The 25,775-nt window shown below is 46.5% G+C and overlaps 1 protein-coding gene across 1 annotated transcript in view; it reads right to left on the reverse strand.

The window, feature by feature from the left end:
- Positions 1 to 25,775, reverse strand: part of ADAMTS16 (ADAM metallopeptidase with thrombospondin type 1 motif 16) — a 142,674-nt gene that overhangs the window by 48,698 nt on the left and 68,201 nt on the right. Inside the window, exons 12-18 of the mRNA XM_025867549.2 lie at positions 22,813 to 22,908; positions 17,487 to 17,635; positions 15,958 to 16,130; positions 14,077 to 14,207; positions 12,008 to 12,131; positions 11,354 to 11,598; positions 9,029 to 9,164 (exon numbers count right to left, since the gene is read on the reverse strand). Coding sequence (XP_025723334.1) covers positions 9,029 to 9,164; positions 11,354 to 11,598; positions 12,008 to 12,131; positions 14,077 to 14,207; positions 15,958 to 16,130; positions 17,487 to 17,635; positions 22,813 to 22,908 — 1,054 coding nt within the window. The remainder of the gene's footprint in view (positions 1 to 9,028; positions 9,165 to 11,353; positions 11,599 to 12,007; positions 12,132 to 14,076; positions 14,208 to 15,957; positions 16,131 to 17,486; positions 17,636 to 22,812; positions 22,909 to 25,775) is intronic.

Below are 25,775 nucleotides of genomic sequence, written 5' to 3' on the forward strand. Positions count from 1 at the left end.
ATGTAAAAGAAGGAAGGGCCGGTCTGGTGGCGAGGAATCGCGGTAACAAGGTCCAGGGTATCTGCGGAGCGTCAGCTTCGGAAAGGAGGGGCCACTCCTCTGAAGCAAAAGCTGGTGTGAGTAAGGGGGGGTGGTTCTGGCTTGGTGGGACATGCGGGGCTGGCACTTGGCAGGAGCCTCCCTGCAGAGGGGTTGTGAGCGGCCCGCAGGGACCTGCAGGGACACCCACGGGTCAGAGCCCATCATGGCCTCCTCCACCTCAGGCCTCGCTTCCAAGCGCCTTCCGAGGCCAGTCAAAGAGCTGCCTTCGGTTATCATCCACCAACATCGGTAAGTAGGTCTGGGATCCTGTTAGCGGGAACTGCTTTCCTCCTTTTTCAAAATGACTGATTAAAATCACATGGGGAGGAGATGCTAACAGCCTGACTGGGATCCTGGGTGTTTTCCAGGAGAGTTCTTGTCTGTAATTCTCCCGGCCATCCACTCAACCCTTCTTAACTCTGCTCCCAGAGAGCATCAAGCTGCCCTTGGACCATCATAGTCCCTGGTGGGCAATCCTGCGGCTGCCATTTATGCACCGACAGGTGTTCACGCAGGTCCCTGTCCTCTCTCAGCCACTCTCCCCGGGAAGTGGGTTTCCCTGTGGTTCCTGAACCGGATTGCAGAGGTGCCTGTGAGGGCCTCGGGCTCTGGGCAGGGGCCTGCAAGTGGGCTTTCCACACAGTGTGTTAGGAGAGAAGACCCCTCACAGAAACGCAATCGCAGCGACCCCCTAGATGCGTCCTCAAACTGGGATTTGAGGACTTTGGGTTCTACAGGGCTGGCGTGGGCCCCAGAATCTGCATTTCTCTCAAGTTCTTGCATGATGAGGATGCTGCTGGCCTGGGGCCACTCACGATGCCCACCGCGCCTCAGTTACCCTTCCATGGGATTTCCCACACAGGCAGGGATCTTACACCGGTAGGCAGCCAGGCCCCGCAGGGTGAAATCGGAGTCTTTACAACTCCACACCTCAGATCTCATGCCACCGCTCCAAATTTGCGCCCACAAAAAAACAGGACTGTGTGTGTGTGCACACATGTGCGCTCCCACGTGTTCTCCACTCAAGACTTTTAGGAACGATGCCCTCAGAATACCCACCAAAATGTGGAGTCTAAATTTGTAATTACTAAGGAATTTTGGGGGGGTACAGGGGGCTCATTGTTACAGTTTGTTGAAATCATTGTGACAAGCATTATAAACAATGCTTGAGGATATTGGCTCAAGAATCTGAACCACCGCATTAAAAATGGGCTGCTTGCTCAAAACCTTAGAAGAGACTCTCTGCCAATGGCGGATACAGATAGCGTAGTGATGCGGCAGGGGGTCGCCGTCAAGTCTAGAGAAGGGTGCACCCAGGAAGGGCTGTACGTGGGAAAGACCTGGGGTGGAATGTATTAAAATCCTTGCAGTGACCGTGGGTGAGAGAGCGGTTTGTCTTCTTTTCTGTTTACAGCATTTGTAAAGAAAACTAATGACAACATGAAAATGCACTTCTGTCTTACTGACATCACGGACACTGGGCAGTGAAAGGTAGGGGCAGGAGGGGCCCGACCGCCCAGGAGACCCTCTGGGGACTTCCATTGGCCCCCAGCCTGTCCACCCACCTGCCCTGGCCTCTCTCTCCCTCCTTCCCTCTCATTGTCCCCAGAAGGCTCAGCATCGAAAGCCTCAAGGGGTGCCCATGGAGCTGACATTCTGATTTATCTTTGATCCAGCTCGCAACTGTTAACTGACACAGAAACACAGAAAACCAAACCAGAGAGCTCAGCAGAGGCTGCATAAAACACACGCCTGTGTACTTGTGCACACAGGCACACGCACACACACACACTCAAATTCCCTCCTCAGCAGAGGGCGGCGAGGGAGGCCGACTCCCAGGCCACTTCCCTCCACCTCATAACTCCGTGGGCTGTGCCCAGAGAGCACACCTGCGCCCCTGGGGAGCGTCCAGGTGTCACCTGGCCTGGCTACTCAAGGACAGGTTTAGGTGATGATTTAAGAAACAATTTTTCACAACTAAGCCAGAGCTACAGAGAATAATGTGAGATGGGGTCTTTGCTGTGCTCAAGGACCTGAAAATCTGTGCCCACTGGCTTGGTTAAAAACAATCAAATCTCTTCTCTCACGCCTGACTATTAGCCTTCATTTCTGTGTGATGCCTCTCAGGTCCTTGAGCATTCCCCTCCGATGTGCGTTCCTGGGGTCTACTCCCCACACTGTGTTCACCTGTCTGTCCACCACCAAGGAACCTCACCTGCAGGAAACATGGCAAGACTTAAGAATTAAGCAAAATAACGACCCTCATGCCTACGTACAGTGTCTATGTCTTTTTCTCTTTTTTTCAAAGATTTTATTTATTTATAAGGGAGAACACTAGCAGAGGGGAGGGGCAGAGAGAGGAGAGGCAGGCTCCCTGCTGAGTGGGGAGCCCAAGGCTGGGCTTGATCCCAGGATCCTGGGGTCACGACCTGAGCTGAAGGCAGATACTTCACTGACTGAGCCCCCCCCCCAGGCGCCCCTGTCTATGCTCCTTTTCCATAGGGCTTCCTTGGGTCCTTCATCAGAGACTTTTGCTCACTGTAAGTATAGGATCTGCATACTCAAGATCTTGGGGAGTCTGTTCTTTGCGAAAGGAAGGATCTTATAGGCTGGTACACTGTGTCGACAAATGCCAAGACACCAGCCTTGGGGTACCAAGGGAAGACAGAACTCTACAAAAGAGAGTTTCAGAAGTACCAGAGTGACAACTTGGGGCATCAGTGTGGGGCAAGTGGCCCCAGGACATCAGGAGGCCTGACTGCCAACAGCCACAGGATGAAAGGCCGCCCCATCATCCTGGCTGCTGGGACAGAGCTCGGACGGATGACCTGAGTCAGCAGGAGGGAGGTAGGCTCTATCCAGGAAGCGGAGAAATCAGAAGACGTGTCCCAGGTACGCCTCCCTGCATCAGAGAAACCAAGTCGTCTGTTCCCGGAAAGGAAGCTTCCAGGCAGTCCCTCCTGCCCTCCATTCACACTACTGCCCCTAAGCTGTCTCCACGTCCTGCCCGCTGCCTCTGTCCCAGTCCCACGGGGAAGACGGTGGGCCACTCTTTGACCCCTCAGCTGCAGCAGGTACAGGCCTGCACACCCGTGCACGCACTTCTCCAGGGATGCGCGTGTGCACTCGTACAGGCCCCCACACACCTGTGTGCACAAACACGTGCGCAAACACATGCCTTGGAGGTGGCGACATAATCCCAAATAGGGAGGAAAGTGCCCCTCATCCCTGCCCTGGGGCCACATGGAGAATAACATCATGACGTGATTCCCTCCTGCTTCGAGAGTTTAGTAACCTAAACTGTCCGGTTTCTCAGGCAAAGCTGTAACATTAACAGAAGAGAACCGGGACTGACATTTACTTGGCAAGACACAGTGTTAAGAGCTTTACGGGTAGTCTCTCATTTAATCCTTAAATGAACCCTATAAGGTAGCTTACATTATTATCCTCATTTTATAGATGGGCTCACTAAGGCATAAAAGGCTTAAGTAGCTCATAAGGTCACAAGATTTTAAGAGGCAGGGAGGGCCTCGCCTTGACTCCTGGCAGGCTGCTCACAAACACCACGCTACCTCTTCCAGCTCAGCAAGGCCTGGTGCATCACCTCCCGGCCCAGTCTTTCCGTCCAATGTGAGATATGCAGGTAGAAATTGTAACCTCTTGTTTGTCAGAAAGAGATGCGTACCATTTTCTATTTCAGAACTCTTCATACACTGGAGGACAATTTTCAAACTCTATTCACTGGGAGCTGAGTAAATGCCTGGAAGCAAGGGAACCCAAATTCTGAATGATGGAAGACCCTTCCAGGCCCCGGTCCCTGCTTTGTGTCTGGGAGCAGGAGGGAGGAAGAAACGAGGGAGCCCTGAGGAAGCTGCCCCCACAGGGCGGGGGGTGTGTGTTTCTGGGTAACAGTGGGATGACCCCATATCACCCTGTCCCAAACGTGGCCTTCACGTATTTCTAAATCAAAAAGTCATCGAGGTCCTGCATTTGTCCACCTGACAAATAGATCCTTGGCGGCTGGTGAGTGCCAGATGCATTGCTAGACCCTGAGGACTCAGCAGCTAATAAATGCAACAAAAGCCACAACCTACCACGCCCCAAGTCTGTTTTCAGGCTGTCACAGAACCTAAACACAGAGAGAATGCAGCAAACAGCAAAAACAGACCATACCCAGGCCAGGTGTAACAAGGCCAAAGAAACTGACGGTGGTCCTGATTTGGGGTGTTGGGGACCATGGCCTGTGGCCTGGGGGCGTCCCGGAGCTCAGCATCGGTGAGCATGGTGGAGACACGCTCAGGACTCAGGCAACATCAAACCAGGGGCACCAAGTCCTTTCCTCAGACCCAAGGAGAATTTCAGAACAACGAGAAAACTTACAAATAGGAAATTGGTACAAAAGAGACTCAAAACCAAAGATAAACAAATCCAAGTGGAGTTTGATCCCACAGCCATGTTGGAATGATGGGACCTGGAAAGCAGAATATACACTCTTTTATCTTCACTTGTTCATTTCCATGCAGTTGCTGTGCCCAGATCCCGGGCATTCTGCATAGACAGACTCGAGAGCTTATATAAAATTATCCTTTCAAGTCCTAGTCTGGAATTTACCTCCATTTCTGCATTATCAGAAGGAGAATAACACCTGATGTCTCACGGCTTTTTCGCCAAGGATTAAATCAGAACACGAGTACAGAAGCAAAGGACAGGCAGGTGGGAGGAGTTGCTGAGCGTGGAACCCGATGCGGGGCTTGACCTCACACCCCTGAGATCATGACCTGAGCCAAAACCAAGAGTGGGATGCTTAACAAACTGAGCCATCCAGGCGCCCCTAAGATTTGTCTGAGAAATTTTAATTGTGAATCAGACCAATATTTTCACTCAAACCGAAAGCATTATCCCCAGACATTGCACGGAGCATAGTGGAGAGTTTAGAACATAGGTATAAGCCAAATTTTAATAAGCATTTCACTTGGAAGCAAATCAGCGGTTTGAGATTAGTTATTTGAAATGCAGTGAACCAAGGGAATCAGAGGCTGATTTTTAAAAATAATAGCATCTCTAATTTTGAGAAATGGCTGATGCCTTTACATTGGAAACGAGAGTCTAGTGATGTCATTACCATGTGAAAACAGTGTCCACCTTAGAGTCAGACATCATCAGCTAAGCCAGTTCCTATGCGAACTATAATCTTGGCTTCCTGTCTCTCTGTGTAAGGCCAGACCCCTCACTGATGCCCAGACACTGGCTGAGAGTCCAGTCAAGGCACAACTGAACAGTCTCATTGAAATAAATGTGGTTATATCATAAAAGTGAGTGGAAAGGAAAAAGGAGCTGGGGAACCTCGAGAGGAAAGAAGATGAATGGTCGGACCTGCCCTGTGTCTGTCAGGAAATCTTGTTTTCCAGAGAGAGATGGGTCCATTAGAATAGAGAAGAAAATGACACTTCTTAAAAACAAAAACAAAAACAAAAACAAAAACCATTAGGTTTCCTCCACTGATGACAGGTAATGCATGTTTCTTGAAAGAAACAAGAGGTGGGGTGGTTTCCAAGTGTCTTTCTCAGTTCATTAATTCTCTAACTGGGTCATTTAAAGGTCCCCTTATAGATATTAAGTTCACAGGGAGAGAGCTAAGAAAAGTATGCTTTGAAAAGTTCACAATCCGGGATGTCGGAAGGTCTGTGCAACTAGAGATCCTGAAAACACAACACGGGCAGATAAACTGAAACTGGTGCCCATTCCTTTCCTTTGTCCTGGGGGCTTGGGTTGAGAATGTTGGGTCACGTGCTGACCGAGGTCCCCGAGAAAGGAAGACAGGAATCAAATGCTCTTTATCAGATCCACTGGTGAATTTAGTTATTCTCTCGCAAAGCTGAAAACACTAGAACGGACTCATTTTGAATGGTCAGCCTCCAATGTTAATCATTCAGTTAAATGTGCTATTTTCAGATAATGCAGATTTTAAAAACCCTGGCCTACCTTTCAGAAGTCAGAGGATCCAACAGCACAGAATGAATAAAATATTGTATAAACCTAAAGTAACTAAGGATTTATCTCCAGAAGATGTGTGTCATCAGATACCATCAAATCCTGAAACACCAAAACATCAAGACAACCACTGGTAATCAAGTCTGGGGAACTAAACGCCCCTACTACCTGAAAAGGAATCCTTGTCTTTAATCCTTGGCAAATAACCATGTGATTTCAGACTACTGGGGGAGGTCTGACAGGTCCATCAAACATGGATCAAAAAACAGCGCATGTTAGGACTGAACAGGACCAAGCCTTGACCTTCAAGTGGTCATGAAAGGAAGCACTACTGATCCACGAGGGGGATCTTACTCGCTGCCTCTTAGGCTTCTGTTTCGGGGACCACCGTTCCCATCGATGAGCAAATGCTCACTGTGAAGGGAAGACGCAGGCTGAAATCACTGTGCTTCCCAGTAGAATCATCTTTGTTAAAGAATGTGAACGGACAATAGCCTATGAGCAACGGGGACGGTTGGGATTTTGGCCGTGGTGGGAAGCGCACGGGGTCAGTGGAGTTGTTTGAATTCACACTGCCTGCTGGATCATTTGGGGGAATTCCTGAAACTTCTGAACCTCTGGTTTCTACAGAATGAGGGGAAATAATACCAAGACCTCCAAGACATGAATAATTATTGCTTCCAAGCATTGATACTTGTAAAACCTTACAGCTTCAAAAACATGAAAGGCTGTTGCAAAGATTTTGTGGATGGTGCCCTCCTGCAGCCCAGAGCTGCCCCCAGCAAGCACGTCCTGTTTCCACTCTCAACCCCTGCTGCGGGTTTCCGCAAGACCCGGTGTGTGACAACACACAGCAGGTACCCAATAAATGGCAACAACAGTGTTTTCCTCACTGTCCTATTGCTTCTCTGGAGAATCAGTCCTGGAGAGGGGCGGCCCTGAGAGAGCAGGAGAGTGAAGGCATGCTGTTTCCTTTCACAGAAACAGGGGAAGGTCCGGTGTAACCCTTCCTGAGGGTTCCCATGTGGCCAGTGAGGGGTACTTGGACCACGTGCTGAGTCTCGGGACCCAGGCAGGTCCAGTTTCTACCAGGAAAACTCTCAGAGGAGTCACAGCCTACATGAGGTGCTGAAGGTTGGGCACCCTGCCCTCCATCTAGTTGTTGAATTGACAAACCCTAATTTCCCATCAATTTTTTCCACCCAAACTGAAAACAAACAACACATTCACTGACTCGATAATGCAATTCTTTAAGCAAATGGTTATGGAATGGGTTCTGGGTTGATTTCTTCTAAAAACCTCAATGTGAGAATTATTCCTGAGGGCTAATTAGGTGATTTGCAAGTACACTAACCACACATTCAGCGTTTTCGGGATCCTGAGACAAGTAACTCAGTAAGAGCTGAGAAACCAAGCGCTCCTCGGAATGCCTGACACGCAAACAGGGGCCACGAGTGAAGCTGCCCCTGGGGCAGAGCCGCCATCCTCTGCAGACGTTCCCATGCAGTTCTTTCTATTTTTTTCCACCAAATGAAAACATACCAGGAAGAGTTCTGAAAATCACAATGTCCTCGCACAAATATAAAGCTTTGTTGAGTCAGTTGTTAATTTAATCAAACTCTATTAGATATCTCTAAATAGGGATGGATAAAATCAACTATATATTCAATATAATCTGTGAAAGCATGAGGGATGGTTGTAAAATCAGAAGAGAAAGGGAAGAGAAATAAGTATAATTGAAATTAATTTTCCCACGTCATACACAGGGGATGCCTGTGAACATAGTTCTATTCCTCTGTTGCCTGAGTGGTGGCACATGGTGGCTTGTTTGGCCCCGTCCCCCATGAGGGGCCCCTATACTACTCTCTATTTTGTAATTAAAGTCATTCGCTTGCTCTCCTTGTGTGCAGAAGGGAATCAGATTTTTCCTTAGGAAGCTCTTAATGTCAGAATTTAAATAGGATTTCAATATTTTAGTCTTAGTTAATAATGGGGAGAATTAGCACATTAGTGTCACCTGTCCATACTTATGATTTTTTGTTAATCTTTATTTTTCTCTATTTCTTTTATGTCTTTTATTAGAGCAACTATTAAGAATATATGAATTCAGTTTTACTTTTTCTTTATTCATTAGATTCTTACTTCATGCAAGTCTCCATTTTGTGTACCTTTTTACTTAAATCTCAACTGTCTAAATTAATTTCTTAATTATTAAAAACTGGAATTCACAAAGCTGAAATCTGTATACCCATATGAAAACTTGTTTTCAAAATATCAGGTAGAATTGAGTATTGTGTATCTAAATTTGAAAAATTTACTCACCGCTCTTTGTCAGACAGTATGTCTGGCTCTAGCTGAGAACGTTCCTGTAGTGAGCTACCTTTACCAATTTAGACATTCTTATGGTCAAATTCAAATGGTATTAAGAATACCAAGGCATCGACTGTCATGTGAAATTCTCCTTTCTGACATGCTGTTTCTAGTCATTTTCACTGCAATTTGCATAAAATTCCTATGGTTTCTGGGTGAATTTCAATATACGACTTCATAGTATATTTTTTGAGCAAGACCATTAGACAAAAACCTCCATCTGTATCACAGTATTTTCAACATAAGCTTCTATTTCTCATCACCAACACGATACGTATAATAACTGGAGTGACTATCATTTCAATAATCTCACATAACAAAACTACTGTTTATCAAATCTTCACTTAGATGGAAATTAGAAACCAATTCGGTGCATGACTTCCTCAGAGCCACACGCTGACGTACATGATGGGAGAAGGCAGGCCAGGCCTTCGAGGGACATTCAGAGCCCTGCTCTCTGCTCCCCGTCTGGGAACAGGCTACCTGCCAGGACGCGGTGAGGACCCGTGAGCGCAGTGCGCCCGCGGCCCGAATGCACCCGGGCCCCTCAGTGCCCACCACCAGGGAGGCGTGAGAAGTGACCTACCCCCACCACAGGACACGGAGCACTCAGAGTGGACGATGGTCCACGTGTAGCGAGGTTGGCCGCCAGGTTTCTCCCCGCTCAGCCGAGGCACCGAGTACTCCCAGGCAACACCTGGGTTCCTTCCCTGAAACAGAAGCTGTAAAATAAAAAGGGGGAAAATAGAGCAAGTTAATGGAACTGATAAATATAAGCTTATTTTTAAATAATACGCAAACAGTATCAACAATCCGTTCGTTACAATGAGAAACACTGTCCGTCCTCCAAAATGTATATGAACTTTTTAAACAGAAGTGAACTGCCGTCGAGAATCAGGCTCATTTAGAAAAACGTAGACATTCTGGGGCGCCTGGGTGGCTCAGTTGGTTAAACCGCTGCCTTCAGCTCAGGCCATGGTCCCAGGGTCCTGGGATCGAGCCCCACATCGGGCTCCCTGCTCATGCAGGAAGCCTGCTTCTCCCTCTGCCTGCCGCTCCCCCTGCTCGTGCTCTCTCCCTCCCTCCCTCTCTCTCTCTCTTTCTCTCTCTCTCGCTCTCTCTGTGTGTCAAATAAATAAATAAAATCTTAAAAAAAAAAAAAGAAAAATGTAGACATTCTACTCTTTGGCCTAACATTTAGTATATTCCTCCATGCAAGACTTTGAACACCTTTGCAACCTAACTGAAGTGTTTGGTTACGTCCCCCAGTGTTTCCTTGGGATCCCCCGCAAATCCTGTCTGTCTGAGAGAATCAGAAAGCAATGCCTATAACGCACTGTCCCACTTCCTAGTGATTCCAAGCAGCCCAGGACTTTTGAATGGGTATCACCCATGCCACCATCAAAGCCAAGTCAGAGGACTTGCTAGTGTGACCGGATGCAGAGGTCTTTTGCCAAGTGGCACGCACCCTGTAGATCCAGAAGAAAACAAGATAGTTTTCTATCCGTAGATAGACAGTAAAGATCTATCAGTAAAGATCTCTCAGGTTGAGCCTCTCTGTGAGCCGTGGCTTGGCACCTTGCATTTGGAATCCTCACCTCCTAGCTTGAAACCCAATCATTTGGACCAGTTCCCTTTCACCCATGAATGTATCAGATCCACTGATCTCAGTGAGAAGGCTTTTTATTTTGGAAACCTCACCATTAATCCGTTGATAAAAATCCCATCTCTGAGTCTTAGAGCTTTTCTTGGTCCTGATGTGATGTGCCAGTGGGTAAAGATATTGGCCCTTCCCTGACAACCTGGCACCGCATTCCCCTCCCTGACAACACAGGTCAAGTCTTAGTTGCTAAAGGTGTTGTAGGACAGGGGAGAGCCCCAGACAGTTGGCTGCACGCGGCAAGGCCACTGAGATGTTCTCCTGCCTGGCATCCTGAGCCTTTGCAACTCTTCTTCCATCCAGAACAGTTCCTAATAAGCCATGTTCATCTTCACACTTGACCTATCTCTCTTTCTGTGTGATTATTCCAGCTGAAGCCTGAGATGGTGGGAGAAATAATCAGGGCAAGAATTCAGGGCGAGGAGAACAGCTCAGGGTCAGGACGGGAGACAGAGGTGGGATGTGTGCAGATGGGGCGACTGCCCCCAGATCGCTGGGGGAAGCATCTCCCAGGAAGATACGAGACGACAGGAGGCGGCTGCCTGGCCCCCAAAGCAGGTGGGGGACATCTGAGGGGTTCACATCTGTGTACCCAGTTGTGGGCTGATGGGGCAACTTTTGAACCACGTGCTTTAACCATGCACAGAAATACAAAATATAAGGAGTTCGCATATCCAGTGCCTGCCACCTCCATCTGCCCAATCCCATGGGGAAAGATCATGTTGTAGGAAGAGACTAATTGCAGCTTGTGAGCCTCTGCGGTCGTGGGTAGAGAACGGAAGGGCACTGGGTCAGGAGGCGGGTACGTGGCCCCCATCCTGCACACCGGGGCCCATTTGAGGGCACAGCAGGGGCTTTGCTTCTGGGTGCTCGTCTCGCTCCCATTCCACAGGATTTGGTGGAATGCTGATCCCACCCCAAACACAGGCACAGGCAGAGTCCCCCGAGTGTCCCAGCTTTTCACAATCAGAGAGCTTACAGGACAGGGGCAGACTTTTGTAAAAATCCACTGTAAAGAACCCAAAACAGGAGCTGCATGATGTGCATAAACACAAATTTGGTGAGGCCCCAAGAAAGGAAAGAGAACCAGTCCATGGCCCCATTCAATGTGCCCATTAGTCTTGTTTCTGAGATGCCATCAAGTTGTAAACATTATTCTCTGTATTTAAAATTATTCCCATAGCCCTCGATCTGCACCAATGCCAGAAGACCCCCGCATCCCAGCCCGAAGATGAGAAGGCTGGAGTCTACCTCCACAACCAGTGTTTCGTTGGTTGGTCCAGACGAGGTTAAGCTCTCCGGCTGGTGGGAGGACCGTCTGTAGTCAAACGTGGTGCCTGAAAACTTGTATCGGCCGGGCCAGTCAACCGTCCAGTGTCCATTCAGGTAGTATTTTTTGAGAGCGTTGCGCACAGAGATGTAGGAGGTAGACACGTTTATCTCGTGGATGCGAATACTCCGGGCTCCAGGGGGAATGGTGACCATCTGATAATACTCTACAGTAAAGGAATCAGGAGCAGGGAGAACGTGGTTTCTCATTCAGTAACACTGAGGTGAAATCCCTACGCACCTGGGGTTCCCCACCACCAAAACCTGAGGATCCACATTGGGAACCAGGAGAAGCTCTGGTGAGGCAGTCAGTTCCATTAGGTCTTTACGTGACTTTTTCTTTCTTTCTTTTTTTTTTTTAAATTGGAGCAGAGCTATTAGCATTTTCACTAACAGTAACCTAGCAACCGCTTCCCATCCAAAGGAAAGGCTTGACAAGCAAAGCAGGTAAGGAGATTGTGTAGGTCTTTGAAGGACCCGTAAAGCTGCTGTCCCCACTGCACCTCAAGGGTTTCCCGCCAGGAAGTTCCACTCTCCATCTTGTCTCAACACCTTCAGGCAGCTTCGCGTACTCACGGTTGGCGCCGTGGTGCTTGGCGTAGAGCCCCTTGTGCGTCGTGCAGTCTGAGTTATTGCCCCTGCACACACCACAGGAGTCTTCCACAGCATTGGACCCAAGGACATGGTCACATCCGACTCTCTGGGGGACCGGGGTCCCACGTCATTCGTGCAAGAGAAGACGACAAGGGCGAAGTCACAAACCTCCAGTGAGAAACCTCCCCGAGACAGCAGAACATTTCACCCACACAGGGTAGTTCACAAATATTTATTGGATACCAAATATGTGCACAGCGAGACTGTAACTCGACTCTCGGATCCAAAGGAGGAGACCCTGACTCCTGTTCTCTTCAGTACGGCTACATGACCTCAGTTTCTGGAGCCCTCTCAGAGTGTCATGCTGGAGAGAACAGTGCATTTCAGATTGACACAAAGCTCTTCTTAGTGGAAATGGCAAGCAGTGTGTCCACAGGAGGGCCCACTGGACCATGCCGCCATGCCTCTGTATCGCCGTGTGCAATGCAGAGAAGTAACACACGCCACATGGGATTTATTCCCAGCAGTAAATTATGTAACGGGCGTATTTGTTTACTGTCTTAGAACTTAAGGGGCTCTTTATAATCTCAATGGTGCCTGCTAGTGTTACACCTCCTAACAAAGAGTTTAGTATATACAAGTAAAAAAATCCATTCAGAAATGAAGTAATTATAGCCTGCAATTCCTTGTTTGAAATCCTTAGGGCCAGATGCATTTCAGAACTCAGTGTTTTTGGATTTTAGGAAGGTAATTAACATATTATGCATATAATGTGAGAGTCCCAGCAGGGCCCAGGGCAGCTCCCCTAATAAAGCACATAAATGATGTTTCTTCATTTCATCAAAATGCAAACATCATCACTCTAAGCGAACTAAATAAAACTGAAAAAAAGTCTCATATCAGTTCAGGGCAGGTTTTGGCCAGTGAACAAATTCAGGGCAGCTTACATTGTGCAGCCCAGTAAACTTTCTGTTTGATAGCTTTTGGGATTTCAGAACTACACGTAAAGAATTGTGACACTGTCTCATTAAGGATACCTGAAAATAATGAAGTATTTAACAAGTCAACTAGTAATTAGACAAAATGAACAGAGATCTGAACATTTTAAAGCTGAAAGAAATCTTGATAGAACAGAGTCGATCTTCACCTACTAAAAAGGATGACACTGGGTGTGTCAGGGGATTACCCTGAGGGGATGTCTCAGGGTAAAGACCCGGTCATCCAACTTAGAGAAATTTAGAAGGAAGCCCAAGGTCCTTGGACTCGGTATGCAACCCGAGTCACTTCAAGGAAAAACCCATGTTCACATGCAGTGTGTTTGATCTGGTAAGGATTTCACTTTCTGCATATACCAGAGTTCCTTCCCCATCTCACCTCTGCATGGGGCAGCAAGCTCAGGGCTCTAGGGCCACTTAGCCACCAAAACTTTCCCAGCCTCTCTTCCAAGCCCCTCCACCAAAGAGACCCCTGCACAATGCCAAGTGGTCCCCGGGTTCAAAGCTGCCCCCATCCTCGCTGCTGCCCATGCTACTGCAGGCTCACCCCCGCTCTGCTCCTCCCGGGTCCCAGGGCCTGCTCCTCCCTGATGTGAGGATACAAACCCTCTGAGCATCTCTTCCTGCCCCCTCACCTCCCTCGGCACCCCAGCCCTGCCTGCCCTCAGGTACTCTGGCGCCTGGGTCAGGGCCTACCAAACCACGCCTTCTCACAGGAGTCTGCTCCCCAAACGCCTCTGCCAACTCACCCTTCCAGATCTAGCTCAGAAGCTCCCTTCTCCAAGGAGCCCCGTGAAGCCCCCAGATCCGCTTCCAGGAAGGGATCAGCTCTCCCCCGCTCCCCATCCTCTGCACGCACCTCGACTGCAACAAACCCCATGTGTCTCAATGTGTGTTCATCTGGCATCCGCCCCCCCCGCCCCCGCCCCGCACCAGGCTGTGAGTCGGAGAGAAAGGGTGGGGTTTTAATGTCTGGGGTGTTCAGCCCCTTAGAGGCCGCCTGGCACAAAGCACTGTCTGGACACGTGTGTTGAATGAATGAACGATCATTATTACCTCACATGCCCCATCTATACAAACATGACGGCTATCCTCCGAGCATGGAGTCCCATCTTTGACTTTATTTGACAAAGAAAAGAAGAAATCAAATCCTTCTGCGATACAGTAGAGTTTGCATAAGTGCTGATCTTAAAAAGAAATACACACACAAACACAAATAAGAAAGATACTTAAGCTCTGATCACTTTTGCTCTAAATTTTAGATAGACTTTTTAAAGTTTTTTTTTCCCCCCCTTAAAATAACTTCCACACAATACTCATTGCAAAGACATTTTTTTTATGGTTGTCTCAGGAGGCCTGGGTTTTTTTCCCTTTAATTTTTAATTTGTATAAGGCTTCACTATTAATTTTGCCTCTGCTGTGTCCTTTCCTGTCCTTATTTTTTTACCCAGTAGTTGGCACATAGTAGGCATTCAATAAATATTTGTTGACTTGAATACAACATAACTCTTCTACTACTAGTATGATTAACTACTCTCTTGTAGAAATGCAAAAGGTCATTACCATTTAGGAGCAATATATAAAATTCTCACAAATAAAATGTAATAAAAGAGTTCAAATGATCACCAAATTTCTTAATAGCTAACGCATTTGATGAAATATGTATTTTTGAACTGATAAAAGGAATAACTTTTCGGTGAACTCTCCAGAGGATAATGATTTCTATAAATATAATGATTGTCGAAACACACTGATAACGTGGAGAATAAAGGTATTATTGCACACGTAAGCATGGCAGATCAAGGTGACTTCCTCTCTTGATAATCTATTTCAAAGATTTTATGATTTATATAATTAATATGGACTTTCATAGAAACTTTTTCCCTTCATTCCTCTTGGTAAAGAAGGGAAGAGTGAATGATGAAAATATAGTCTGCCTTAGGAATTTTCATGGGCTCAAGGCTCATCTACAAATGTTTTCTTTATTGTATAAGATGAAACCAATTGAATAACCCTAACAATCCAGTTGAGTACGTGCTTCCACGATAAATGTATTTATTTCCTGAGATCACGGAGTCAAGAGTAACACACGTATTTTGACCCTGATTTCAAAGTCCTTTCTCTTTTTTCTCCTGCCTACTTATTTCTCACCGGCTCAAATTTTACTGAGTTTAGGAGTTCAAAACACAACCAAAAATGCTTTGTGTGAAACTGCTTAAAACTTCCCTTTGAGACTGTACTGACTTCATCAAGCTCTCAGCAAAAAACATTATGTCTATTGGGCTGGAGAGGGGTAACGTCAGAGGAGATTCATGTATTTCAGTATTCCCAGTTTCAAAGAGCAAGATGACTAGCTATTCTTTGAATTTCTCCTTAAATTACTGCCAAATGAACTACCATGTTCAAGGTATTTTAATCTTAAGATTAATGGATCTTTCTTTCGACCTGGAGATTAAAATCGGACATACGGTGCAAATAACCTTCTTGGTTTAGATCAAGACTTTTGAAAATAGTTCACTTGAAAACGATCTGATTTTCCAAATGATGCTAAAGTTTTGCTCCCATTCTCTGGCCATAATAAGTGTTCAATGGGGTGACATGCTTATAGCAATATCACCACCAACTGCTGTGATTTGTAATGAGGAAAACATTGATCCATGATCCAAAAATCATGTATTTTGAATGCTTTGTCACTTCTTTGAAGACCTCGCTGTATGGTGCACACCCTTACTAGTTGCTTGCTAATTTCTGACCACGCAGCCGGTCCAGTTTAGACCAGAAGTTGGTGGCCGTGGGGCAGGCGAAGAGCCCTGGCAGTGACCTCACACAGCAAGCAGCACTGTCAATCTGAACAGCACAGCTAAGATCATCTCACTCTTGAAAGAGTGCAGATAACAAAGCACGAGGCTGGTACCAGGAGAGGGATTGAGGATTTACCTTCTACTTGGGTGTATGGCTTCCACGTGTAGCGCCATCCTCGGAACCGTTTGCCGTTGTACTCGGCGCACTGCAGTGCGCGGAAGTCAAGGCTATTGTGCGGACACCGCTGACGGTTGCAGAGCCTCAGCGTACGAGCCGAGCCCTCACAAAACTTCCCTCCGTGCGATGGTCTGGAATGGTTAGAAACCTTGCATTCAATAGCGACTCTCCTCTCCCTAGAAACTAGGCTCATTGGAGAGAGGAGCAGATCTGGTTAAACGGCTCACAGTGACCGAGGGAGAAGCACACACACCCTGATGGGACCGTGGCACTTTCTTACCGTGAACAATATCTGCCGTGTTACTGACATCTCTAGGGCAAGTTACGTTGTGGAAGTGGGTCTGACTGCCGCCTGTTCACGGCCGGTTCCCAGCACCCCTGCAGAAGGCAGGGGCCATCGCGGTTCCCTGCACTCCATAGAGGAGGGACCTTCTACCACTATCTTCCCTGCGGCCAGGCCAGGTCAGCACATTGGCTCAGAAGCCGTCACCTTCCGCCGGTTGGTACTGACAGCAAAGAGCCCCTGCTCACCCCTCTAGAATCCATATGGACACACCCCGGAGAGGGTACCCACTCAATGCAAGGGACGTACTGGGTGTCACACATTAAAGACATGACCAAGAGCTGTCGTATGACTCATGTTTTAAACCAACTGAGGTGCAAAAGGATTGGGAACCTCCTCCACCCCACTGCACTGGGGACCACCTCTGATGGCCGTGTCTTCTCACAGAAGGCCACAATTAAACCACGGGTTGCAAAGCTAAATATATTGGATGAAAAACCAAACATTTGGCTTTTTGCACATAAAAAGTGGCTCTTACGGATTCTTACTCATTTTTCTATGCTTTCATGATTGATTTGCTTATTTTAGGCACACCCTTGGTATTTCACATAAATGTGGTAAAAATCCATTTCCTGAACACCACTGCTGGGTCTGTTTCCCTGTGCTATGGTCAAGTAGTTTCAAGCATCTTAAGTTATACCGAAGAGATGCCACTGTTTGAGAAATACTTGACTAAAACGACATCCCTATTTAGTGATTTTTTTTTTTAATTCCAGTATAGTTAACATATAGTGTACTATTCAGATGTATGTTAGAGTGATTCAACACGTTCATATATCACATGGTGCTCATCACGGCAGGTGCACTCCTTCATCCCCATCACATGTACCTCCCCTGTGGGTACCATCAGTGTGTTCTCTAGAGTTAAGAGTCTGTTTCTTGCTTTGTCCCTCTTTCTCTTATTTTTTCCCCTTTTGTTCTTTGTTTCTTAAGTTCCGCATATGAGTGAAATCATATATCTGTCTTTCTCTGACTGACTTATTTCGCTCAGCGTAATACCCTCCAGCTCCATCCATGTGGTTGTACCTTCTCACTGATTCCTACAATACTATGTGATGTACAGATCAGTATTACCGTACACAGCCTGTTGGGGAGGTTCACAGCATGGAAATCACTCCTGAAGAGGAAGTGCAGACATGCTTACTTGGGATTTGTGCACAGGCGGTCTCTGTGAGACACCCCTCCTCCGCAGGTCCTGGAACAAGGGGACCAGGAAGACCAGTCTGACCAATGGCCGTGGGTGGGCTTGGGGCCTTGGTCGCCATATTTCACACACTGTCCTCCACGGCACCACTGAAAGTTAAAAAAAAAAAAAAAAAGAATAGAAAGAAAGGTTGACACGACTTATGGATGGCCAGGTGGGTCCATGGCTGCTGTAATGCTCAGCCCTGGGGAGCTTTGTAAGGCAGGCAGACATCAACATCTCACCTTCAGGTAGCACACAATACAAAGAAAACTAATGTAGCTTTTTTCTTTCCAAACCTAATGTCGTTTTATAAATGCCCACTGAGGGACGATCCAGAGAAGAATCATTTTCTAACATCTGAGCTGCTGGAATTCAGCATATTTAATTAAGTGGTGTTGCACGGACGTTCAGCCCGATGGTTGAGCTCTCCAGTGAGTGAACTCCAACCTCTTCTGGAACAACGTGCTTTTCATAGCTCTTTGGGAATAGAGTCTCGGGTAGAAAAGTCCGGCTGGAGGTTCCATATGACTCAACACCTTGTCATTTCTGGCCGGTGCTCTGTGCCTTCACTCCCAAGCACCTGGGCTCTGAGCCTGGAGCCTGGAGGTTGTTAGCGGATGCGTGTCAGAGGTCAGACCGCTTCCCGAGGAGATGAAACAACCCACACAGGAGCTCCATCCGTCCCCACGAGGCTGGAGATGCTATCAGTTCTTTCTCAAGAGGAGCGCTCATCAACGTTAGTTCACATGTTTACTTCGCTGCCATCACACGTAAAGGCCACACAACATCTAAGGTCGTGTTCAGCGGTGCTGGTTTTCTACCCATGGTTTGGTGTAGACTTCAAGGATCTTCAGGCCATCAGTTGAGAGGAGAAAAGGAACTGGCTTGTCCCTCGCTGCTGGCCTGCATGGAGCAGCAGAACCTGGCCTGAGCGCTCGGGGTGGGGATGGGCTGAGGTCTCCTGTGTGTCTGTCTCCCAGATGAGGGCCAACAGATTTGCTCTGGGCAAAAAAAATGGGGCTTTCCAAGGGGAAAATAATAATACTTCCATTATTAACTGTTGTGTTCGGTGAAAACATATCAAGTTGCTGATATCTGGCCATTGTTGTCACACAAAAATGGCAGTTACAAATGGTTTAACATCATTTAGGGAATAAAAATGGAACATAAGTAATTCTGAGGACTAAAACCTCATCCATTCAATTCTTTCTTTCTGAGAAGTAAGTAATTAAGTAAGTAAATAAATAAATAGGTCTCTCTTTTGTTACCTCCTGGCCACATCCCAGGTGATAGAACGAAGTCCTAGAATCCCCCTGACACCCTCAGCTCAATGAGGGGTGTGCAGTTGCCAGCAAGGCGTCTGCTCCCTGATGGCCTCGTGAGTCCAAGGAGAGAACGGGATCCGGGGAGAGCAGGGGCCACCTCCTGGGGACTTTGGGCAGGGCCCTGGGGCAAGGAGGGACACAGAGGGACAAGGATGGTGTCTGTTGTGATTTTGTCCCATTTTAAAAGAAACATCTGGTCAGAGCTTTCCGATACAAAGACAGAAAATGGGAACGCAGGAACCCACAAGTTGAAAACTCAGAAAATGTTTTAAAGTCACTGGAAATAATTCTTCCTCGAAGGTTATGATTAAGCCAACAAGTTGGTTAAATTGATTTTGCTTTTGGTATTTAAGGATTACTTTAAGAAAATTCGGTTTAATTTTTTTTCAGGGCTTTTGATTTTTTTTATTACTCAAAAATGCTTCATTTTTTAATTTAGCTTTCTGACTCAGTGCTTGGGCCTTCAACACTTTCACAGCGCTTTTCTGCTCCTTGATAAGGAAAGCACACTTGATCCTGTCACGAACACACTTAGCACACATGGAACCACCAGGGGCCCTGCTGACGTATTTTCTGTTTTGGACAACCCCATAAGGACTTTAGGTCTCACAGCACGATCTCCTCGAAGTCGGCCTGGGCACACGCCACATGCAGATTTTGGTGCTTTCCCAACCTTCTTGGTATCAAGGTAAACGAATCTATTACCAGGGGTTCGGGACAGACTAGTTTTGTTATAGAGGCTGTACTGCAGGACAGCCTACAATGGTAGGTCAAACGCTGGACCATTCTGAATGCCTATGGACGCCATCCCTGGAAAAGCTGGTTTAATTTTGTTTTACAATTACACAAAATACTTTTTTTTAAAAAATATGGTTTATTGCCTTTATTTTTTAATGAAAGGAAGTATTTATATAGATTACTATTCCCTTGTCTTTGGTAAGTGATCACACACAACACATGTTCTTCCATGTGCTTCTCCACCTAACAGTGTGTCTGGAGATCATCGCTTAGAAGTGTGTAGACAGGTCTCTCATTCGGCATTTGGGGTTTTGCAATCTTCCTGGACCCCTGCATGATTCCCAGTCTGCAGCTGTCACAATTGTTTGCTGCCATGAGCAGCCTTGCCAGTGCAACTTCTGCTATTTGCACTAGAGTATCCTTAAATGACTATCCTTTTGAAATAAAAAACCTTTCTGAAAATCTGAGGAGAAAGTACTGTACCTTCTGCCATGGAGATTGGGGGGATGCATGGGTGCAGGCAGACAGAAGCACAAACACACGCACTCACACACACACACACACCCCACACGCACGCGCGCGCGCGCGCACACACACACACACACACACACACACACACACACACACACATGACCTGGAGTATAAGTCCACGCAGGTCATAGACCTGTGGAGCCCACCGTGAGCAGGTCAGGGAAGGAGCCTATGTTAAACAGACAAACAATATTTCCATCAAAACACCAGTTAAGTTTCTGAGGACTGTCCCATGTTTCTCACAATTTATATTTTATTGATGGACACTGTGGCTTTTGAGAGAAGGCTTTACCTTAGCAAGCAAGATGACATGGTGTGTGCTTGTTTCTGCTGTGATACTGTCCCCAGAGTCTGCATGTCACACCTAAACCCAGCACACACGGGAAGCACCCTGATAAAGTACAACAGCGGACTTAGGGAGAGGGGACGAAAGGAGCCTCTGTATTAGTTCTGCTGCTGTGTGGCCTGGGACAAGTTACTCAAGTGCTCTGAGCCTGCATGTCCTCCTGAGAACCTTAGGGATGGTACAAACTACCAGAATGAATTGTTCCCAAAATGCAATGCAATGACACAGACCAAGTACCTAGCACCAAGTGTAAATATAATGTGGCAGTGGTTTAATATACTACATTAGGGACCCGTGATTGTTAGAGAGCTAGAATCTGCTATCATATGCATTAGGCTATAGTATGAAACCCTCGTCCTGGATTTCCCATGGTGTGAGCACAAAGGGCCCTAGTGTCCTTTCCCTGGAAGGTTCCTGAGTACACCAGGGGGGCTGCAATGGGCTCACCCTCACAGGGTGGCTGTGAGGACTGAAAGTATGTGATGTACTAAGGATGGAGTCTGACACTACAAAATGCAATTCAGTTCCATTTACCAGCATGCACAAGCCTCAGAGGCAGCACAGAGTGGAGGGAAATAGGCCCCCACCCAGGAGAAAAGTGCACAGTAGCAGTATGGTTATTTCCAGTCATCCAGAACACACCAACTGCTCTGGAATATCCCGTAAGTACTGAGATAACTAACTTCTGGTAATGCACATGTCTAAATCAATAAACCTTAGGGACACACAAGAACACATAACACAGGAAGACACACAACTAACAGCAAAGGGAGCTTTCACAGGAGCCTCCAATGCTGCCCCACTGTGGCCACCGTGCAGCCCCTGGGCAGAGCACATCTTTCCTGGGTAATTTTAGGCATGCGTTCTGGCTTAGCATGCACTAATTCTTTTTTATACGAAGGAAAAACCCATATTTGGAAACACACCACAAATAATTTAAAAATACCAATGACCATCGATTTAACTGTGCTTTCAAGGTAAATAAAATGTAAGAATATACAGGTTATTCTGAGGAAGGTCACTGCTCTGATCAGTCCTACAGGAAGTAGGCGACGGAGAAGCACCCCGTGCCCGTGTGACTTGAAACTCAGGGGCAACAGCGGGAGGGCGGCCAATCTTTCAGGAAATGGAGACTGTTTTGCAAACCATCACCTGAAGAGTAAATTTAGCCAGTTATGTGGAGAAAGTGATGACCAGTGGCGGCTTAGTACTCAGGCAGCTTCCCCGGCTTCCTGTGACAACAGGCATTTCCGCACTGCGGTGCATCCACATGTCCCTTTCCTCTTCTGAGAATCTAAAAGCATTTTTATTCAGTTTTTGGGGGGTTATAAGTTATGTAACTACTGTTTCTTATGTCTCTGGAAGGATTTCAGAATCTACCCTGCCTTCTGGGGGACTGAGAATAAAGTACAGAGGCGTGTGGAGGACGAGTAGACGCTGGGCGCCCTTCCCAGGTAGGTGCACACAACTCTCTTCACGTCTCCAGTCAGTGTTGCAATAATTTCACCTGGACGCACGAGTTAGCGCTGTTTGTTAACGTGTTTAACCCTCGCTGTCTGTGCTCACGTTTAAATAGACTCAGGCTGTGATATATTTGTTTTGGAATCTACACATAACAGATCAGTGCTCTTTAGACATGTATCTCTTTCATGTGCGTTATTGTCACTAAAAAGGTCACACACCTAGTGGCACTGAAATGGGTACAGGGGTCATTTGGGTCCAATATTATCTCTAGTTTTTTCAATAGTCTTGTATTTTAAAAAGAATAATGCAATCACAGGTTGAGTCAAAGGAATCAAAATAGTACTGTTGGTCTTTAAGGTAATTTATTTTTGAATTTCAACAACAAAATTATTCTCTCCCAGTGAGTAGTAAATGTGCTGTTTCTTTCTTTCTTAATGTATTTCTTTTCCCTACCAAAGCTCCTCTCCTTTGTCCCAGGAGACACGATAAGTCAGAATGGTCTGCCCCAGGGTCTTTAAATTGATGCTCTGTCGCATTAACAATACTACCTAACTCGGGTTCTATACCTGGTTGAAATACGGCCAAGAGTTTAATGTTTCCCCTTATTAAATGGATGTAGTCACCACCTGTCGCCTGGCATCTGCATCTACTAATTGCAGATAGCCCAACGATTACATCATCGGGAAAGGGGCAAAAGGAGGAAGGAGCCCCATTCACAGTATTGATATAAATTAAACACCATCTTCTGACCTGGGGGTAAATTTGCACATAGAAATGAGGAACACGGCTGACAAAATACCGACACAGGAGGAGGGGAGATGCATGGGTAGAAAGGCTCTGACATCTGAACATGACTCATGACCTAAGATTAGCTCCTTACCATGTCATGCCCACAAATAGTGCCTTCTGCTGCAGGCATAAACTTAGTCTCACATTTCCTTCCAATCCGGTGGCACCACAGGGCTTTACAGATATCCTACCAGGGAGAAAAGGTCATTAGTATTGCAGATGATCCACAAATCTATAATAAAATATTACTGAAAAATTTAGGGAAAAGAAATGATATAAACTAAAAACTGATAACTCCTTAGCAGTAGATAGACAGAAGACCCAGAGACTCATGTTCTAGACTTGGCCCAACTTAATTCCATCCCTGAAACTTTATTTATTCATATGTATTTATCATAAATTTGACAAAATTATATTTTCTAAATTGAAAAGTAAAATATGCTTAATTCAGAGGTCGCAGAAAACTGCAGAAATTAAAATGAAAAAACCCTGATAAAACCTAACATTTTATAATTCATTCTTGTCCCAACCATTCACTAAGCTCTCCAAGTGTGAATGGTCATTTCCAGATTAAAGTTGATTATGAGACTTTCTGGCTTGTCCATCCATCCTTTCATCCATCCATCCATCTGTCCGTCTGTCTATCCAACCACCCACTCACCCACCATCCCCAACCTTTGATGAAGACCTAGAATATGCCAGTTGCCTTGCTAGGAGGGAGGTTCCATGAGGAATACAACCCAGACCTACCCTCTGGAGCATCATCTAAGGTGGGAGGGGGGGTAAATTTGCTATAAGTTGCCACATGGTGCATGTGGGAAGAGATGCTCCCAGGGGGAAGAGCACAGTGCAGGGTGAGTTGGTCAGAAGGGCAAGGCAGGGGCACTTAGAGAAGGACTCATGGGAACATGAGATATCTGAGCCAACTCCTGAGCTTGAGGGGTTTACTGGGGGAGAGCGCATGGCATTCAAGCGACAAAGAACAAAGCGTTTGTGCAAAGGAAGGAAGATGTGAAGGAAAAAGGGTGTGTGCAGAGCAAGGAAGACCCACACAGCTGACAGGGCAGTAAAAGGGAACAAGATCTTGAGAGTTACACACCATGAAATTCTCTCCAAGTGCAAGGAATGAGTTTTCCTTCCATAACCTTACGAGCCCAAAGGAATGTCTTAGGGAAGGGCAAGTAGAAGGACTCAGAACATGATGGAAACTTCAGGAATGCTTGTGGTAGCTTTGACTGCACAGGAGGAAAACATTTCTTAAATTATCTGCACAAGTGTTCTGAATATTTGAACAGGCGCTGCATTATTTCCCAAAGATATTTACTGGCTGTATCTTCTGGGTGATCTGTATCATAAAGAAAATGCAACATGGCCAAAAGTCGACATAGTTTTGCTTCAAAGATGGCATTTCACTCCCTTTATGCTTCTCCCCGCTATTTCATGGTGTTGAAAGATGAGCTCACACAGAGCTGTTCTGCATTGTGTGAGTGGTCTTTTGAAGGGTTTTATTGCTAATAATCAATATTAATTTTACTTTCATCAAACCGTTCTCAAATCTCCTCCCTCAGCTTAATTGTTACATATTTAGAAACTGAGGGCATACACGTATTTTCTGCCTGTATCTCCCTCACTAATAAATCAGCTTTTGGGAACTTGGAATGGTAAGAAGTAAACTTTCAATGTTTTAATTTGGGTATCAATTGCATTTATTTTCAAGTATCAAAATAACCTCCTATGGTTACAATCACTGTAATGTTAAATTTATTTCCCTGTGAGTCCGCCAAGTTCACTAAGCGTTACTGGGGCAATGTGTCACGCTGGTGGTTAATGCTCTCCTGGCCTCTCATGACATTAATTGGCATGCTGAGTTGGGGCCTCTGTTCTCAGCCAGAACAGCGTGTAGGGATCAGAGCCATAAGAAGACCTCAAGGAATCCATAAAAGCAGGGGCCTGAGTGTCTGTAACTCTCCAAAGAGACAACTGGAAAGCTCCGTTTGTTTGCAGGGTGACAACTTGATCGAATACCAGGATATAAATAAAGCTTCCTTGAAATCGGAGCTCTTGGACCCAGGCTCAATGTCTGGGTGGAACTATGGCGGATCAGAACCAGCATCTGTACAGCAGTGCAGGGTAGGCCTACCTGCTTTTGGGTGGTGGCCCACAGAGAGCAGCTGCCTGGCTGGCCTACGGAGACCTACTAATTCAGGAGGCTGTGTGTGCACACATCAACAAATGAAGGCATGAGGGATGAATGGGTGAATGGGTGGGTGTGAAAGAGGTGGCCGCCCTGTGGTCAGGCCAGCCGGGAGACAGACACAGTGGTCCAGCAGAGGGACTGGGCTTCCGAGGAGGCAGTCCTATCTGGTGTGGACTGGAAGGGCAGATCTGGGGGCAGAGCCCGGTGTCCTCCTTGTATGCATGAGGATAGCAACACCTGCTTATTTGACTTGTCCTGGGAGCTAAATGAAGTGGTTGTAAGTAACGTGCCCAACTCAGGCCTGGTACCGGAGAGGCATGGGGCCAGCACGCACTTCCTTCCCCACTCCAAGGGCATGGAGGTGATTCCAGCCCAAAGGCACCTCTCCACCGGGCTTCATGGCTATGGCCTCAGGGAGTCAGTGGTACCAATTCATGGGGCAGTTTCAAAGAGTATCCAAGACGATACAAAATAAATGGTGTTTTAAAATGCGAAATTATTTTTTTGTGTTTGTCATAGATCTCTGGCACAGTGCTCGGTACCTAGCTGGCTTTCAATACATGTTTTCTGAGTGAGCTGAACACCTATTAGTTTGTTCTCATGAAAACCTTGAACAGAATGAGTGGGAACATTTTTTGTGTAAAAGGAAACTCATAATGGTAAGTGAAATGTTATCATAAGAACATCTAAGATGACATAGGCCACTATATGTATGAAAATATAGATCTAGACCCTAATATTTAAAGTTTTTTCTTTTTTTTCTTTTTTAAAGATTTATTTCTTTATTTCAGAGAGAGAGAGAGAGAGAGAGAGAGAGAGAGAGCATGAGCAGGAGGGGAAGAGGGAGAGGGAGAAAG

Source organism: Callorhinus ursinus, unplaced genomic scaffold, assembly GCF_003265705.2.
Source record: "Callorhinus ursinus isolate GAN/ISIS: 27379988/994484 unplaced genomic scaffold, GSC_fseal_2.0 scaffold3, whole genome shotgun sequence".
Classification (NCBI taxonomy): Eukaryota; Metazoa; Chordata; class Mammalia; order Carnivora; family Otariidae; genus Callorhinus; species Callorhinus ursinus.